Source organism: Phyllobates terribilis, unplaced genomic scaffold, assembly GCF_046119375.1.
Source record: "Phyllobates terribilis strain yellow unplaced genomic scaffold, ASM4611937v1 Scaffold_7__3_contigs__length_470593459, whole genome shotgun sequence".
NCBI lineage: Eukaryota > Metazoa > Chordata > Amphibia > Anura > Dendrobatidae > Phyllobates > Phyllobates terribilis.
Window position 1 is genome coordinate 146,539,255 of NW_027362767.1, and position 19,541 is coordinate 146,558,795.

The following is a 19,541-nucleotide window of genomic DNA, read 5'->3' on the forward strand; positions in this document are numbered from 1 at the left end:
TCGCGATTCCACCCGCGGCTGTTGCGGGCACATGTCAGCTGTAAGAATCAGCTGACATGTGCTCGGTTCAGTGAGGGCTCAGCGCAGCAGCCCTCACTGAACGGAGGGTACGCAAATATGCGTACTAATACGTCCCCGGGGGTTAAGTGGTTAATCACAGGATAATAAAACTTTCACACGCCTTATCTATGAACTATTTCAATATTAACAGCCACAACTGTGTATCCCTCTCCTATAGTAATACTTCTGCTTTACGTCACTTGTCTCATCTATTCCATTATTTCTGTGTCTTGCTGTATATAAATATGTGACTCTTCAGATTTTGTGTTATACTATGCCTGATGAAGAGGCCTGAGTAGTTTCGAAAGCTTGCAATTTGTTACCATCTTTTCAGTTAGCCATTAAAAGGCATCAAACACTGAGGACTCTCAAATCTAAATATTTTTCTTAATTTAAAAAGGGATATTCTACTTCCACTCCCATCCAAATCAGTAAGGGAGAGTGCCAACAATATGTCATCTAAGTGACCCATCCAGTATTAATGTTATGGCACATACTGAGGTGCAATTGAGCCAAGCTGAGATACCCCTTTAACAACTGAAGACTCAACAGTACAGCTATAAAAAAAAAAAGGAGAATCTACCAAGTTTATGATTAATTTACCATTTTAAATGGGTTTTCTGAGCCAGAAAAAAATGGGTCATCACTGGTTACGTCCTCGCCGAGCCTGAGAGTGAAGTGGAAGCGGTGCTGCGTCGCTGTGCTAATATGTGAACTCAGGATTGGTGGAAGACCCCAATAGACATAAAATGACCCTCACAAGCGTGCCTTCACTTTATGGGATAGTAATGCTGCTATACAGGGACCCAGTCATGTCCCCAAACCCTTACAAGCTGCAGGTAATCAGCGTTACAATGCTGTCCGACCACTTTACTGAACGCACGGTTACAGGGAGAAAATTATCTTTATTCCGACCCGGCGGCTGCCAAGAGGAATAAGGTTCATAGTCTCCCTGAGACTATGCAGCCAAACAGCACTGTAATGCTGACAACTCCCAACAAGCCTGACAGCAAGGTGATCAGGGCATGCTGGGAACTGTAGTGTCACAATAGTGGCGTGCCAAACGCCCCTGATCCGTGCTCTACAAGGATCAGGTACAAGGGCTGAGCCCAACAGTAAGAACAGAGGGGCAGGACATGACTAGATGGGGAGGGAAAGATGGATCCTGTTGTCATCTCTTTACCTGCTCCTGCTTATGAAGTCTGACACGTGAGTAGGTGGTGTACACACATGCCGAATTATTGCTACAGGCCCTCGTAGAGCGGGATGTGCCCGACGCTCTACGGTGCCATCCAGAAAGGCATCTGTTTGGCCCGCTGCTGGGAGGCGGGATACTGGTACCCTACATTCCACCCCGGAGAGAAGGAACCCGAACTCTTGTGCCCCCTGTGCTCCTCCTCCTCGTCAGACGAGTCTCCGGCGTACGCTACCAGACCGAAAGTTTTATCAGCCTTCATCTTCTTGACGGGAGAATCTGGAAAAAGTAAAAAAACGGAACAAGAGCCAAAGAGGGGGAGGGGAACAAAAAAGGAGGGAGAAGGACAGAGCCAGAGAGAAAATACCCGCGTCCGTTAATTCAGGGGAAATAAACACATTAGTCGGGAACCATGTGGGAGATTTGTGAGGTTTCCCCCCGGGCGGGTCACGCGACGGGTCAAGCACAGCGCAGGCACGCGGTCCACGGTCATGGAAGAGAAGAGAAAAATGGAGAAAAAAAAAAAAAGAAGACACAAAAAAATACAAAAATATGCAGTTAGAGATGACGACAAACTCTGCACCAAGCTGCCCCTTGCCCGCTGCTGTATGACGGGCGGCAGGGGCAGCATAATATACACAGGGCCGGCTCAAGTCAAAGGAGACTTCACACCGGCAGCCTGGAGAATCCGGGGAGAAGGCTGAGAGCTGGCGGGGAGCAGGGGTACCACCTACCGGGGGGCTCAACACTCACCATCTGCACCCTCATAGCTCCGCACGCTGCCGCGCTCCTCTGGGCTCCTCTGCGTGGACATTCGCAAACCTGGCGGGGGCATCAGCTGCCTGCGGGGGTTAACAGACATATTATGTGATCCATCATTCCCCGTTGGGATCCACTACCCTAATTTTACAGATCAATCATTGTCTAATGAACTGTTCAGCACATGTGTAATATTCACGGTCCTTGAACGGCACACTGGTGAATCTAGCCGGGCTGTGGAGTCAGGGAAATTGAAGAGTCGGACAATTAGCTTACCAACTCCACAGCCCCGGAATATAGCACACTGCCTTATGGACGAGTATTGCCGGATAGGGCTGGTAAATAGTAACTTTACTACCCCAGCGACTGCGGACCACACTAACTCCTAATATTGGAGCACTAGATGAAGCCCATGCAGTACCATGTCACCGCCCCTCTAAGCCTGCTGTTCTCACCTGTCCCTCTCTCGCTCCTTGCAGGCCGTGGGGTCAGGTTTAGCGGCAGGAGAGTCCATCTTGTTCTGGCCCGGGAAGCCTGTACCTAAATTAGTCATATGAATGGGTCCATGCTATGAGCAGAAAGATACACAGTGGCATTATTAGCAATCCTACAGAAGCAGTGCCGTCTCCTACTGCAGCAGCACGGGGCGCAGGTGACCGAGCCACCCAGAGATCCCCACCCCAGGACTGCACTAACTGCACCAGCCTGGCATCTCCATGCTATTACAGAGAAGACCCCCTACTGTGACCCCCGCTATCATCCCAATGACTGGGGCTAAAGGAGGTTGGGCTGCCAGGTGATGCTGCAGGGGAAAAACTGCCACAACGTCCCCCACCAAAATCAGCTGAAAGCCACGGAGGTCAGTGAGTGTAGAGCAATGGGCACAGGGAGGAAGCAGAGGAAATATGGAGGCGTTAAAGCACCTGGTAACCCAGCAGATGAGAGTCTTGTTCCTCAGGAAGCTCCTCTGTGAAACGCCTCTTCTGACCTTGAAGGGATAAGTTGGGTACTGAAAGGGGTGTAGTGGCGGATTTACAAAGAACAGGCGCAGCATAAGGAATAGGAGCCTGAAGGAGAGGAAGAGAAAAAGGAATACAGTTACATCCTGTATTATACTCCAGAGCTGCACTCACTATTCTGCTGGTGCAGTCACTGTATACATACATTACTGATCCTGAGTTACATCCTGTATTATACTCCAGAGCTGCACTCACTATTCTGCTGGTGCAGTCACTGTGTACATACATTACATTACTGATCCTGAGTTACATCCTGTATTATACCCCAGAGCTGCACTCACTATTCTGCTGGTGCAGTCACTGTGTACATACATTACTGGTCCTGTACTGATCCTGAGTTACATCCTGTATTATACTCCAGAGCTGCACTCACTATTCTGCTGGTGCAGTCACTGTGTACATACACTACTGATCATGTACTGATCCTGAGTTACATCCTGTATTATACTCCAGAGCTGCACTCACTATTCTGCTGGTGCAGTCACTGTGTACATACATTACTGATCCTGTACTGATCCTGAATTACATCCTGTATTATACTCCAGAGCTGCACTCACTATTCTGCTGGTGCAGTCACTGTGTACATACATTACTGATCCTGTACTGATCCTGAATTACATCCTGTATTATACTCCAGAGCTGTACTCACTATTCTGCTGCTGCAGTCACTGTGCATATACATTACATTACTGGTCCTGAGTTACATCCTGTATTACACTCCAGAGCTGCACTCACTATTCTGCTGGTGCAGTCACTTACTGGAATAGAGGTCACTGGTGGTTGCACTTGTGAGATTGGATACCGCGTTGGTACAGTGGGTACAGGAGCGGGCATAGTGGGTACGACAGCAGGTACTGGAGGCACTGAGCTGCTCATGGGTGTGGGCACTACATATGGCACTTGCACCGGTTGCTGTGGCAGGATGGGTGGACCCACAGTGAACCCCGCCTGGTAGCCATTTGTTGCATAGTATGGCGGCTGGATGGGTATGGTAGACATCGGTGTGGGCTGGGCATATCCTGAAAAAGTGAGTTTGTTACAATGTGTTAGTGCAGGTACAAGGTGTCAGTCAGGAGTCGCAGCTGAGAGGACGGAATAACCTGACAGAACCGCAGACCTTCAGCTGTAGGTCACGATGGCCGGCAGACCAGGTAAGAATAATGCCTCCATTCACTGACAGGAAGCGGAGGTTTTGAACTGATGGGGACCTATCAAACCTGGACAAGCCCTTTAAGGAGGTTGTATAACATTATAGCGAGGATGGCGGGATTGGCTGTGTGTATGGGGCAAGGAGGGGTGTGCCCACCACCGCTACCTGTCGCAGCCAATATACTCCGGGGTCAGCAGTGCGGGGCGGCCGGGTGTCCAGACCCCGGGGTGACGTACCGGGCAGAGGAGCGGCTGAAGTCATCTGACTGATGAACCTTGAATACTCCGCATGGACCTGAGGGCAGAAAGTCATATTTACTCCATTAAAGGGGCGGTCTTCTCTGGTAAATTTCTTATGGACACGATATCCGTGTATGGATGCGGGTCCTGCAGCTGCCAGGGATGGAGCGCACTCTCGGCCATGCAGTTAGCGCTCCCACTCCTGGTGGCGAGCCACCTCCTGATGGTGCGAGGCCCCGCGCTGCTCACTACAGGCCAGGTATCCAGGCCCTGCTGCTAACTCCGGAGTCAGCGGGGGCCACCAGGTACCAAGATGATGCCCAAACTAATGATGGCGAGGAGAGAGAACATGAAAATAATCTATTCACAGGTCTCCCTGGGGGGCCACATCAGTACGTGGACATGGCAGCGGCCAGCCACGGGTACTGTCGCATGGCGCAGTCAGCCCTCACTCTGCCTGGTAGCACGGCTGCTCTGGGACCATACTTTCCTATAGGAGGACAGTATCAGCAGAGCCTCACTCGAAAGACTCCGCTTTCTTCACCCTCCATATTAGAGGCTACGTGCAAGGTCTGGGCACTTACCGTCTGTAAGAGGTTCTCGCACAGCTTCTTGGCGGCTGCCAGGCCTTCGGGTTTTGGGTGGCTGTGAAGGTGAAGAGACACCACACTCAGACATCCACATTATCTGGAGCCCGTTGATATCCACGCAACCTTGTGTACGTGTCAGGAGGTAAGCGGTGCCCAGAAAGCTGCGTAATCACAAACCTTCCAGGATGAGACCTCAGCACCACTCACCTCCTGATGTAGAACTGACGGGTATGGGACCACCTCTTCAATACAGAGGGGCCCCTTCAAAATAAAAAACACTTGACAAACCTGATGTAAATGTACATGGGCTCAAAAGCTTCCCGCCCGGACGCGGGCTCGATACACCCCGAGCCTTTCCCCCTCAGGAAGACTTTTGCGCCGGTTTCCAACTGGATGTGCTGGAAGTAAGAGCAGCCCGGCCCCTCCACATTCTCCTTCACGTTGAAGGTGACCATGGCGTGCTCCAGCCCCACAAACAGCTTGTCCTGGACGTAGTGCAACTGCGAGGGGGGCAAGAACAGAAGCTGATCTCTCCGTGCCCTACCTCTAAGGTGGGGTATTGTAGTTGGATGCAATACATACTCCAGACTGGAATGGTGGCTTGGGAGGTGCCACGGGGGCTACAGGCGTTACGGGGGCCGATTGGTGATACACGGTCACGGTGGCTCCATTGAAGGTGGGGCTGGAGCCGGTGGCGGCTTTGACGACTCCATTGGTGATGACTTCCTTGATTATATTCACTGCCCCTGAGGAGGTACAGAACGTTACTGGTCACTCCGCACATATCACACCGAGCGTCACCAGAACAGGCCACTTACGGTCCACAAGCTCCCTGGTCTGGCCCTGAACGTGGAGATAGATCGGCCGTTCCCTGCCAGGAGGAAGGATCAGAGGGTAACATGAAAAGTGGGCCCCACAGGACAAAGTTCTCATTACAAATATCAGAATACTGATCTTCAAGGGGAGTGCAATACCCCCGGTCTACATGCAAGGTAAAGCCATTGATGTCAGGCCATAAATATTGTAATTCTGAAATATCCCTTTAAATGTAGAGCAGGGAGTGTAGACCCAGAGATCAGCAAAGGCAACTGATTAGGTGACCCTGGTCTTACCAATTATCTGTCTCATCAAAAAGTAGTGAGAGGTGAGAGCAGTTGGACTAATCGGCCCAGTATCTCCAGAGCTGCGCCCTTCTCCGCCCATACGTACCCAGGCCCTTTGGCTTTCTCCTCTGGTCTCATGTATCGCCCCCTTGTGGACACAGCAGCTCCACTCAGTCGGCTGATCTGCGGGGGCACAGGGTAATGGTTGTTCTCGTCACTGTCCATTAGCGCAGCAGCAACAAACATCCTAGAGCAGCGTACCCACCTCTTCCTGCATCTGTCCCCGGGTCAGAAGATTCCGGCAGGTCTGGGGCACATCGTTGATCTCCACTTCGGCCACTACCAGGTCGTCTTTGCTTTTGGTGGCGGTTGGAGGTTTAACGGCGACCGGAACCTAGAAAGAAGATGCCTTCATCACTGTAAGGGCGAGGATGTAACATCACCAAACCCCCGCTGCCATGTCCTGCCAACCCGCACCCGGCATTCAAGTAGTTAATCTGCTCGCTCTGGTTGCTGCTGAACTGATCACAGCTACTGACCCCTGTACTCTCCAAATTTATCAGATAGGATAAGTGACAACTGTATGATGGTTGAGGAGACCCCAAAGGAGAAGAATGGGGGTATTGTGTCCCGTTACACCGCAGAGGTGCGCACCTCCGCCCCATTCATGGTCTATAATAACTATTGGTGCAGCACATGAATGAGCGACTTCAGATCCTCGGGGGTCACAGGACCCCTCCTCTTATGATCCATTAATCACCAGTCCGTGATGGGTTTCTGCCATAGGGGGAGCCCTCACCTTGTCTGGCGTATTCTGGGCAGGTTTGATCTTCCCCTTGGCCATCAGCATGGCGTTGATCTTGGCGGCCACAGCGGCTGCCGCATCCAGGGCCCCGGAGGGTGCGCTGACCGTCTCGCACATGGGCAGCTTTTCCTCTACAGGAGGCATGAACATAGTCGTACCAACGGGCGGGATCACCGGCATCACCCCAGGGAGGAGGAAGCTGGCAGCGGTGGCAGGGCCCGGCTGGTCCCATTTGCTTCTCCGTCTAGAGAAAAAATAAATAAATCAAGACAATGTGCGGCCCCGAAACCCCAAGTACACCCCGCAATATGCATGCTCATAGTCCCGTGCCACCCCGAATATCTGCCCAGGCTTCATAAGTGCCCTTCTCTGTTTATCTGCCATCTACAGGTCAGCCGACACCGGCCTCTTACAGCAGGCAGTAAAGTGAGCTCCCATCACTGCCGATTAATCCTGTGTAGCTTGTCTTCGAGGGTGGCTGATCCGTGTGGGCAGTAAAGGGTGGGATGGAGAGGAGATACCGTAGGACTACAGTGTGAGTAATCACATCGGCCCATGAGGAGGAGTGCAAACAGTAAGAAGAAACACAAATACACCCCATCCCCCGCACCCTCCAGCCCCTATCCCCCCCACGCCCCTATCTCCCTAACCCCGTGCCCCTAACTCCATTTAACCCTCAGGCCCCACGCGCACCCCTATCCCACTAACCCTTCCCATCCTGCATGTGCCCCTTAACCTTCCGGCTCCGCGCACCCCTATCCCCCTAACCCTTTCCGTCCTGCATGCGCCCCTTAACCTTCCGGCTCCGCGCACCCCTATCCCCCTAACCCTTTCCATCCAAAATGCACCCCTTAACCTTCTGGCTCTGCACACCCCTATCCCCCTAACCCCTCCAGTCCTGCATGCGCCCCTTAACCTTCCGGCTCAGCGCGCCCCTATCCCCCCAACCCTTCCTGCATGCGCCCCTATCCCCCTAACCCTTCCCGTCCTGCATGCGCCCCTATCCCCCTAACCCTTCCTGTCCTGCATGCGCCCCTATCCCCCTAACCCTTCCTGTCCTGCATGCGCCCCTTAACCTTCCCGCTCCGCGCGCCCCTATCCCCCTAACCCTTCCTGTCCTGCATGCGCCCCTTAACCTTCCCGCTCCGCACGCCCCTATCCCCCTAACCCTTCCCGTCCTGCATGCGCCCCTTAACCTTCCCGCTCCGTGCGCCCCTATCCCCCTAACCCTTCCCGTCCTGCATGCGCCCCTTAACCTTCCCGCTCCGCGCGCCCCTATCCCCCTAACCCTTCCCGTCCTGCATGCGCCCCTTAACCCTCCGGCTCCGCTCGCCCTAACCCTTCAGTCTCCTAACCCCCCGTGTGGCCTTACAGTTATTTGTAGCATATGGTGAAGAAGAAATAACCTCACACACCAGAGAGGAGATTTTTTTGGGTGAAGCATGTAAAGCAATGCAATAAAAGCGGCAAAACGTCCGATCAACCGCACAAGTGTAATAATGAGAGCTACACAGACGGGAGGAAACAAGTCATGGCTCTGGGGAGGAAAGGCAGCCCCGGAGTGAAATGGTTAATCAGCATGCCATTCCCCGGGGATCCTCCCCCAGTACCGGACAGTTCCCTCCTTGCCGCCCGAATACCGGCCCGCGCCTCACCCGCTCATCGCCGACATGGCGTCCGCTCCGCTCTCCGTCTTTACGACGACCTCCCACGACGTCACGACGCACCAACGTCTTTGTAAAGGCCACGCCCATCAACGCTCTACAGCGCTCCTCCTTCTGTTGTACAGGCGCCCTCTCTCAGTCAGACGGTGTAACTGCAGCGTGTCTAAGAAAATAATTGGAAATAAAAAAAAGATCTGTTCATGTGACTAATCACATGGCCATGACGTCATCAAAGCGTGACATTCCTCGCGTCCGCAGTGCGCAGCCCTTTGGTGTGGGTTGCATCTAGTTTGGAGTTGATTATTTGTGGACCTCCATTCTAGCTGATTCACCAGTGAGCCATCTAGATCGGAGTTGATTTTTTGAGGCCTCATTTTATCAGCTCCACTCTAGACGGCTCACTACTGAAGTGACTGGATCAGAGTGGATATTTTGTGGTCCCATTCCAGCATCTCCACTCTACCTGATCACTACTGAAGTGACTGGATCGGGGGGATATTTTGGGGTCCTCATTCCAGCATCTCCACTCTAGCTGATCACTGGTGAGGTGACTGGATCGGGGGGATATTTTGGGGTCCTCATTCCAGCATCTCCACTCTAGCTGATCACTGGTGAGGTGACTGGATCGGGGGGATATTTTGGGGTCCTCATTCCAGCATCTCCACTCTAGCTGATCACTGGTGAGGTGACTGGATCGGGGGGATATTTTGGGGTCCTCATTCCAGCATCTCCACTCTAGCTGATCACTGGTGAGGTGACTGGATCGGGGGGATATTTTGGGGTCCTCATTCCAGCATCTCCACTCTAGCTGATCACTGGTGAGGTGACTGGATCGGAGGGATATTTTGTGGTCCTCATTCCAGCAACTCCACTCTAGCTGATCACTACTGAAGTGACTGGATCGGGGGGATATTTTGTGGTCCTCATTCCAGCATCTCCACTCTACCTGATCACTGGTGAGGTGACTGGATCGTGGGGATATTTTGTGGTCCTCATTCCAGCATCTCCACTCTAGCTGATCACTGGTGAGGTGACTGGATCGGGGGGATATTTTGGGGTCCTCATTCCAGCATCTCCACTCTAGCTGATCACTGGTGAGGTGACTGGATCGGGGGGATATTTTGTGGTCCTCATTCCAGCAACTCCACTCTAGCTGATCACTACTGAAGTGACTGGATCGGGGGGATATTTTGTGGTCCTCATTCCAGCATCTCCACTCTAGCTGATCACTGGTGAGGTGACTGGATCAGGGGGATATTTTGTGGTCCTCATTCCAGCATCTCCACTCTAGCTGATCACTGGTGAGGTGACTGGATCGGGGGGATATTTTGTGGTCCTCATTCCAGCAACTCCACTCTAGCTGATCACTGGTGAGGTGACTGGATCGGGGGGATATTTTGGGGTCCTCATTCCAGCAGCTCCACTCTAGCTGATCACTGGTGAGGTGACTGGATCGTGGGGATATTTTGTGGTCCTCATTCCAGCAACTCCACTCTAGCTGATCACTGGTGAGGTGACTGGATCGGGGGGATATTTTGGGGTCCTCATTCCAGCATCTCCACTCTAGCTGATCACTGGTGAGGTGACTGGATCGGGGGGATATTTTGTGGTCCTCATTCCAGCAACTCCACTCTAGCTGATCACTGGTGAGGTGACTGGATCGGGGGGATATTTTGTGGTCCTCATTTCAGCATCTCCACTCTAGCTGATCACTGGTGAGGTGACTAGATCGGGGGGATATTTTGTGGTCCTCATTCCAGCATCTCCACTCTAGCTGATCACTGGTGAGGTGACTGGATCGGGGGGATATTTTGGGGTCCTCATTCCAGCATCTCCACTCTAGCTGATCACTGGTGAGGTGACTGGATCGGGGGGATATTTTGTGGTCCTCATTCCAGCAACTCCACTCTAGCTGATCACTGGTGAGGTGACTGGATCGGGGGGATATTTTGGGGTCCTCATTCCAGCATCTCCACTCTAGCTGATCACTGGTGAGGTGACTGGATCGGGGGGATATTTTGTGGTCCTCATTCCAGCATCTCCACTCTAGCTGATCACTGGTGAGGTGACTGGATCGGGGGGATATTTTGGGGTCCTCATTCCAGCATCTCCACTCTAGCTGATCACTGGTGAGGTGACTGGATCGGGGGGATATTTTGTGGTCCTCATTCCAGCAACTCCACTCTAGCTGATCACTTGTGAGGTGACTGGATCGGGGGGATATTTTGGGGTCCTCATTCCAGCATCTCCACTCTAGCTGATCACTGGTGAGGTGACTGGATCGGGGGGATATTTTGGGGTCCTCATTCCAGCATCTCCACTCTAGCTGATCACTGGTGAGGTGACTGGATCGGGGGGATATTTTGTGGTCCTCATTCCAGCAACTCCACTCTAGCTGATCACTGGTGAGGTGACTGGATCGGGGGGATATTTTGTGGTCCTCATTCCAGCATCTCCACTCTAGCTGATCACTGGTGAGGTGACTGGATTGAGGGGATATTTTGTGGTCCTCATTCCAGCAACTCCACTCTAGCTGATCACTGGTGAGGTGACTGGATCGGGGGGATATTTTGTGGTCCTCATTCCAGCATCTCCACTCTAGCTGATCACTGGTGAGGTGACTGGATCGGGGGGATATTTTGTGGTCCTCATTCCAGCATCTCCACTCTAGCTGATCACTGGTGAGGTGACTGGATCGGGGGGATATTTTGTGGTCCTCATTCCAGCATCTCCACTCTAGCTGATCACTGGTGAGGTGACTGGATCGGGGGGATATTTTGTGGTCCTCATTCCAGCAACTCCACTCTAGCTGATCACTGGTGAGGTGACTGGATCGGGGGGATATTTTGGTGTCCTCATTCCAGCATCTCCACTCTAGCTGATCACTGGTGAGGTGACTGGATCGGGGGGATATTTTGGTTTCCTCATTCCAGCATCTCCACTCTAGCTGATCACTGGTGAGGTGACTGGATCGGGGGGATATTTTGTGGTCCTCATTCCAGCATCTCCACTCTAGCTGATCACTGGTGCGGTGACTGGATCGGGGGGATATTTTGTGGTCCTCATTCCAGCATCTCCACTCTAGCTGATCACTGGTGAGGTGACTGGATCGGGGGGATATTTTGTGGTCCTCATTCCAGCATCTCCACTCTAGCTGATCACTGGTGAGGTGACTGGATTGGGGGGATATTTTGTGGTCTTCATTCCAGCATCTCCACTCTAGCTGATCACTGGTGAGGTGACTGGATTGGGGGGATATTTTGTGGTCTTCATTCCAGCATCTCCACTCTAGCTGATCACTGGTGAGGTGACTGGATCGGGGGGGATATTTTGTGGTCCTCATTCCAGCAACTCCACTCTAGCTGATCACTGGTGAGGTGACTGGATCGGCGGGATATTTTGTGGTCCTCATTCCAGCAACTCCACTCTAGCTGATCACTGGTGAGGTGACTTGATCGGGGGGATATTTTGTGGTCCCATTCCAGCATCTCCACTCTAGTTGATCACTGGTGAGGTGACTGGATCGGGGGGGATATTTTGAGGACCTCATTCCAGCATCTCCACTCTAGCTGGTCACTGGTGAGGTGACTGGATCGGGGGGATATTTTGGGGTCCTCATTCCAGCATCTCCACTCTACCTGATCACTGGTGAGGTGATTGGATCGGGGGGATATTTTGTGGTCCTCATTCCAGCATCGCCACTCTAGCTGATGACTGGTGAGGTGACTGGATCGGGGGGATATTTTGTGGTCCTCATTCCAGCATCTCCACTCTACCTGATCACTGGTGAGGTGACTGGATCGGGGGGGATATTTTGTGGTCCTCATTCCAGCATCTCCACTCTAGCTGATCACTGGTGAGGTGACTGGATCGGGGGGATATTTTGAGAACCTCATTCCAGCATCTCCACTGTAGCTGATCACTGGTGAGGTGACTGGATCGGGGGGATATTTTGTGGTCCCATTCCAGCATCTCCACTCTAGCTGATCACTGGTGAGGTGACTGGGTCGGGGGGGATATTTTGTGGTCCTCATTCCAGCAACTTCACTCTAGCTGATCACTGGTGAGGTGACTGGATCGGGGAGATATTTTGGGGTCCTCATTCCAGCATCTCCACTCTAGCTGATCACTGGTGAGGTGACTGGATCGTGGGGATATTTTGTGGTCCTCATTCCAGCATCTCCACTCTAGCTGATCACTGGTGAGGTGACTGGATCGGGGGGATATTTTGTGGTCCTCATTCCAGCATCTCCACTCTAGCTGATCACTGGTGAGGTGACTGGATCGGGGGGATATTTTGTGGTCCTCATTCCAGCAACTCCACTCTAGCTGATCACTGGTGAGGTGACTGGATCGGGGGGATATTTTGGGGTCCTCATTCCAGCATCTCCACTCTAGCTGATCACTGGTGAGGTGACTGGATCGGGGGGATGTTTTGTGGTCCTCATTCCAGCATCTCCACTCTAGCTGATCACTGGTGAGGTGACTGGATCGGGGGGATATTTTGTGGTCCTCATTCCAGCATCTCCACTCTAGCTGATCACTGGTGAGGTGACTGGATCGGGGGGATATTTTGGGGTCCTCATTCCAGCATCTCCACTCTAGCTGATCACTGGTGAGGTGACTGGATCGGGGGGATATTTTGTGGTCCTCATTCCAGCAACTCCACTCTAGCTGATCACTGGTGAGGTGACTGGATCGGCGGGATATTTTGTGGTCCTCATTCCAGCAACTCCACTCTAGCTGATCACTGGTGAGGTGACTGGATTGGGGGGATATTTTGTGGTCCCATTCCAGCATCTCCACTCTAGCTGATCACTGGTGAGGTGACTGGATCGGGGGGGATATTTTGAGGACCTCATTCCAGCATCTCCACTCTAGCTGATCACTGGTGAGGTGACTGGATCGGGGGGATATTTTGAGGACCTCATTGCAGCATCTCCACTGTAGCTGATCACTGGTGAGGTGACTTGATCGGGGGGATATTTTGTGGTCCCATTCCAGCATCTCCACTCTAGCTGATCACTGGTGAGGTGACTGGATCGGGGGGGATATTTTGAGGACCTCATTCCAGCATCTCCACTCTAGCTGGTCACTGGTGAGGTGACTGGATCGGGGGGATATTTTGGGGTCCTCATTCCAGCATCTCCACTCTACCTGATCACTGGTGAGGTGATTGGATCGGGGGGATATTTTGGGGTCCTCATTCCAGCATCGCCACTCTAGCTGATGACTGGTGAGGTGACTGGATCGGGGGGATATTTTGTGGTCCTCATTCCAGCATCTCCACTCTACCTGATCACTGGTGAGGTGACTGGATCGGGGGGATATTTTGTGGTCCTCATTCCAGCATCTCCACTCTAGCTGATCACTGGTGAGGTGACTGGATCGGGGGGATATTTTGAGGACCTCATTCCAGCATCTCCACTGTAGCTGATCACTGGTGAGGTGACTGGATCGGGGGGATATTTTGTGGTCCCATTCCAGCATCTCCACTCTAGCTGATCACTGGTGAGGTGACTGGGTCGGGGGGGATATTTTGAGGGCCTCATTCCAGCATCTCCACTCTAGCTGATCACTGGTGAGGTGACTGGATCGGGGGGATATTTTGGGGTCCTCATTCCAGTATCTCCACTCTAGGTGATCACTGGTGAGGTGACTTGATCGGGGGGGATATTTTGTGGTCCTCATTCCAGCATCTCCACTCTAGCTGAACACTGGTGAGGTGACTGGATCGGGGGGATATTTTGGGGTCCTCATTCCAGCATCTCCACTCTAGCTGATCACTGGTGAGGTGACTGGATCGGGGGGATATTTTGTGGTCCTCATTCCAGCAACTCCACTCTAGCTGATCACTGGTGAGGTGACTGGATCGGGGGGATATTTTGGGGTCCTCATTCCAGCATCTCCACTCTAGCTGATCACTGGTGAGGTGACTGGATCGGGGGGATATTTTGTGGTCCTCATTCCAGCATCTCCACTCTAGCTGATCACTGGTGAGGTGACTGGATCGGGGGGATATTTTGTGGTCCTCATTCCAGCATCTCCACTCTAGCTGATCACTGGTGAGGTGACTGGATCGGGGGGATATTTTGGGGTCCTCATTCCAGCATCTCCAATCTAGCTGATCACTGGTGAGGTGACTGGATCGGGGGGATATTTTGAGGACCTCATTCCAGCATCTCCACTGTAGCTGATCACTGGTGAGGTGACTGGATCGGGGGGATATTTTGTGGTCCTCATTCCAGCAACTCCACTCTAGCTGATCACTGGTGAGGTGACTGGATCGGCGGGATATTTTGTGGTCCTCATTCCAGCAACTCCACTCTAGCTGATCACTGGTGAGGTGACTGGATTGGGGGGATATTTTGTGGTCCCATTCCAGCATCTCCACTCTAGCTGATCACTGGTGAGGTGACTGGATCGGGGGGATATTTTGGGGTCCTCATTCCAGCATCTCCACTCTAGCTGATCACTGGTGAGGTGACTGGATCGGGGGGATATTTTGGGGTCCTCATTCCAGCATCTCCACTCTAGCTGATCACTGGTGAGGTGACTGGATCGGGGGGATATTTTGGGGTCCTCATTCCAGCATCTCCACTCTAGCTGATCACTGGTGAGGTGACTGGATCGGGGGGATATTTTGGGGTCCTCATTCCAGCATCTCCACTCTAGCTGATCACTGGTGAGGTGACTGGATCGGGGGGATATTTTGGGGTCCTCATTCCAGCATCTCCACTCTAGCTGATCACTGGTGAGGTGACTGGATCGGGGGGATATTTTGGGGTCCTCATTCCAGCATCTCCACTCTAGCTGATCACTGGTGAGGTGACTGGATCGGGGGGATATTTTGGGGTCGTCATTCCAGCATCTCCACTCTAGCTGATCACTGGTGAGGTGACTGGATCGGGGGGATATTTTGGGGTCCTCATTCCAGCATCTCCACTCTAGCTGATCACTGGTGAGGTGACTGGATCGGGGGGATATTTTGGGGTCCTCATTCCAGCATCTCCACTCTAGCTGATCACTGGTGAGGTGACTGGATCGGGGGGATATTTTGGGGTCCTCATTCCAGCATCTCCACTCTAGCTGATCACTGGTGAGGTGACTGGATCGGGGGGATATTTTGTGGTCCTCATTCCAGCAACTCCACTCTAGCTGATCACTACTGAAGTGACTGGATCGGGGGGATATTTTGTGGTCCTCATTCCAGCATCTCCACTCTACCTGATCACTGGTGAGGTGACTGGATCGTGGGGATATTTTGTGGTCCTCATTCCAGCATCTCCACTCTAGCTGATCACTGGTGAGGTGACTGGATCGGGGGGATATTTTGGGGTCCTCATTCCAGCATCTCCACTCTAGCTGATCACTGGTGAGGTGACTGGATCGGGGGGATATTTTGTGGTCCTCATTCCAGCAACTCCACTCTAGCTGATCACTACTGAAGTGACTGGATCGGGGGGATATTTTGTGGTCCTCATTCCAGCATCTCCACTCTAGCTGATCACTGGTGAGGTGACTGGATCAGGGGGATATTTTGTGGTCCTCATTCCAGCATCTCCACTCTAGCTGATCACTGGTGAGGTGACTGGATCGGGGGGATATTTTGTGGTCCTCATTCCAGCAACTCCACTCTAGCTGATCACTGGTGAGGTGACTGGATCGGGGGGATATTTTGGGGTCCTCATTCCAGCAGCTCCACTCTAGCTGATCACTGGTGAGGTGACTGGATCGTGGGGATATTTTGTGGTCCTCATTCCAGCAACTCCACTCTAGCTGATCACTGGTGAGGTGACTGGATCGGGGGGGTATTTTGGGGTCCTCATTCCAGCATCTCCACTCTAGCTGATCACTGGTGAGGTGACTGGATCGGGGGGATATTTTGTGGTCCTCATTCCAGCAACTCCACTCTAGCTGATCACTGGTGAGGTGACTGGATCGGGGGGATATTTTGTGGTCCTCATTTCAGCATCTCCACTCTAGCTGATCACTGGTGAGGTGACTAGATCGGGGGGATATTTTGTGGTCCTCATTCCAGCATCTCCACTCTAGCTGATCACTGGTGAGGTGACTGGATCGGGGGGATATTTTGGGGTCCTCATTCCAGCATCTCCACTCTAGCTGATCACTGGTGAGGTGACTGGATCGGGGGGATATTTTGTGGTCCTCATTCCAGCAACTCCACTCTAGCTGATCACTGGTGAGGTGACTGGATCGGGGGGATATTTTGGGGTCCTCATTCCAGCATCTCCACTCTAGCTGATCACTGGTGAGGTGACTGGATCGGGGGGATATTTTGTGGTCCTCATTCCAGCATCTCCACTCTAGCTGATCACTGGTGAGGTGACTGGATCGGGGGGATATTTTGGGGTCCTCATTCCAGCATCTCCACTCTAGCTGATCACTGGTGAGGTGACTGGATCGGGGGGATATTTTGTGGTCCTCATTCCAGCAACTCCACTCTAGCTGATCACTTGTGAGGTGACTGGATCGGGGGGATATTTTGGGGTCCTCATTCCAGCATCTCCACTCTAGCTGATCACTGGTGAGGTGACTGGATCGGGGGGATATTTTGGGGTCCTCATTCCAGCATCTCCACTCTAGCTGATCACTGGTGAGGTGACTGGATCGGGGGGATATTTTGTGGTCCTCATTCCAGCAACTCCACTCTAGCTGATCACTGGTGAGGTGACTGGATCGGGGGGATATTTTGTGGTCCTCATTCCAGCATCTCCACTCTAGCTGATCACTGGTGAGGTGACTGGATTGAGGGGATATTTTGTGGTCCTCATTCCAGCAACTCCACTCTAGCTGATCACTGGTGAGGTGACTGGATCGGGGGGATATTTTGTGGTCCTCATTCCAGCATCTCCACTCTAGCTGATCACTGGTGAGGTGACTGGATCGGGGGGATATTTTGTGGTCCTCATTCCAGCATCTCCACTCTAGCTGATCACTGGTGAGGTGACTGGATCGGGGGGATATTTTGTGGTCCTCATTCCAGCATCTCCACTCTAGCTGATCACTGGTGAGGTGACTGGATCGGGGGGATATTTTGTGGTCCTCATTCCAGCAACTCCACTCTAGCTGATCACTGGTGAGGTGACTGGATCGGGGGGATATTTTGGTGTCCTCATTCCAGCATCTCCACTCTAGCTGATCACTGGTGAGGTGACTGGATCGGGGGGATATTTTGGTTTCCTCATTCCAGCATCTCCACTCTAGCTGATCACTGGTGAGGTGACTGGATCGGGGGGATATTTTGTGGTCCTCATTCCAGCATCTCCACTCTAGCTGATCACTGGTGCGGTGACTGGATCGGGGGGATATTTTGTGGTCCTCATTCCAGCATCTCCACTCTAGCTGATCACTGGTGAGGTGACTGGATTGGGGGGATATTTTGTGGTCCTCATTCCAGCATCTCCACTCTAGCTGATCACTGGTGAGGTGACTGGATTGGGGGGATATTTTGTGGTCTTCATTCCAGCATCTCCACTCTAGCTGATCACTGGTGAGGTGACTGGATTGGGGGGATATTTTGTGGTCTTCATTCCAGCATCTCCACTCTAGCTGATCACTGGTGAGGTGACTGGATCGGGGGGGATATTTTGTGGTCCTCATTCCAGCAACTCCACTCTAGCTGATCACTGGTGAGGTGACTGGATCGGCGGGATATTTTGTGGTCCTCATTCCAGCAACTCCACTCTAGCTGATCACTGGTGAGGTGACTTGATCGGGGGGATATTTTGTGGTCCCATTCCAGCATCTCCACTCTAGCTGATCACTGGTGAGGTGACTGGATCGGGGGGGATATTTTGAGGACCTCATTCCAGCATCTCCACTCTAGGTGGTCACTGGTGAGGTGACTGGATCGGGGGGATATTTTGGGGTCCTCATTCCAGCATCTCCACTCTACCTGATCACTGGTGAGGTGATTGGATCGGGGGGATATTTTGTGGTCCTCATTCCAGCATCGCCACTCTAGCTGATGACTGGTGAGGTGACTGGATCGGGGGGATATTTTGTGGTCCTCATTCCAGCATCTCCACTCTACCTGATCACTGGTGAGGTGACTGGATCGGGGGGGATATTTTGTGGTCCTCATTCCAGAATCTCCACTCTAGCTGATCACTGGTGAGGTGACTGGATCGGGGGGATATTTTGAGAACCTCATTTCAGCATCTCCACTGTAGCTGATCACTGGTGAGGTGACTGGATCGGGGGGATATTTTGTGGTCCCATTCCAGCATCTCCACTCTAGCTGATCACTGGTGAGGTGACTGGGTCGGGGGGGATATTTTGTGGTCCTCATTCCAGCAACTTCACTCTAGCTGATCACTGGTGAGGTGACTGGATCGGGGAGATATTTTGGGGTCCTCATTCCAGCATCTCCACTCTAGCTGATCACTGGTGAGGTGACTGGATCGTGGGGATATTTTGTGGTCCTCATTCCAGCATCTCCACTCTAGCTGATCACTGGTGAGGTGACTGGATCGGGGGGATATTTTGTGGTCCTCATTCCAGCATCTCCACTCTAGCTGATCACTGGTGAGGTGACTGGATCGGGGGGATATTTTGTGGTCCTCATTCCAGCAACTCCACTCTAGCTGATCACTGGTGAGGTGACTGGATCGGGGGGATATTTTGGGGTCCTCATTCCAGCATCTCCACTCTAGCTGATCACTGGTGAGGTGACTGGATCGGGGGGATGTTTTGTGGTCCTCATTCCAGCATCTCCACTCTAGCTGATCACTGGTGAGGTGACTGGATCGGGGGGATATTTTGTGGTCCTCATTCCAGCATCTCCACTCTAGCTGATCACTGGTGAGGTGACTGGATCGGGGGGATATTTTGGGGTCCTCATTCCAGCATCTCCACTCTAGCTGATCACTGGTGAGGTGACTGGATCGGGGGGATATTTTGTGGTCCTCATTCCAGCAACTCCACTCTAGCT

At 52.5% G+C, this 19,541-nt stretch overlaps 1 protein-coding gene and 1 non-coding gene across 3 annotated transcripts in view; both read right to left on the reverse strand.

The window, feature by feature from the left end:
- Positions 1-362: 362 nt before the first annotated feature.
- KHDC4 (KH domain containing 4, pre-mRNA splicing factor) overlaps positions 363-19,541 on the reverse strand; it is a 162,230-nt gene continuing 143,051 nt past the window's right edge. Inside the window, exons 3-16 of one of the 2 annotated variants that reach the window (XM_073639406.1) lie at positions 8,576-8,747; positions 6,915-7,164; positions 6,381-6,509; positions 6,222-6,298; positions 5,831-5,883; positions 5,595-5,758; positions 5,301-5,512; positions 5,007-5,067; positions 4,420-4,477; positions 3,793-4,052; positions 2,938-3,081; positions 2,470-2,582; positions 2,009-2,097; positions 363-1,534 (exon numbers count right to left, since the gene is read on the reverse strand). In XM_073639406.1, coding sequence (XP_073495507.1) covers positions 1,341-1,534; positions 2,009-2,097; positions 2,470-2,582; positions 2,938-3,081; positions 3,793-4,052; positions 4,420-4,477; positions 5,007-5,067; positions 5,301-5,512; positions 5,595-5,758; positions 5,831-5,883; positions 6,222-6,298; positions 6,381-6,509; positions 6,915-7,164; positions 8,576-8,592 — 1,821 coding nt within the window. In that variant the 5' untranslated portion in view covers positions 8,593-8,747 and the 3' untranslated portion in view covers positions 363-1,340. Of the gene's footprint in view, positions 1,535-2,008; positions 2,098-2,469; positions 2,583-2,937; positions 3,082-3,792; positions 4,053-4,419; positions 4,478-5,006; positions 5,068-5,300; positions 5,513-5,594; positions 5,759-5,830; positions 5,884-6,221; positions 6,299-6,380; positions 6,510-6,914; positions 7,165-8,575; positions 8,748-19,541 lie in introns of those variants that run through there. The other variant, XR_012247386.1, reaches the window with a different exon arrangement.
- Positions 4,846-4,974, reverse strand: LOC141155622 (small Cajal body-specific RNA 4). The gene has a single exon (XR_012247549.1).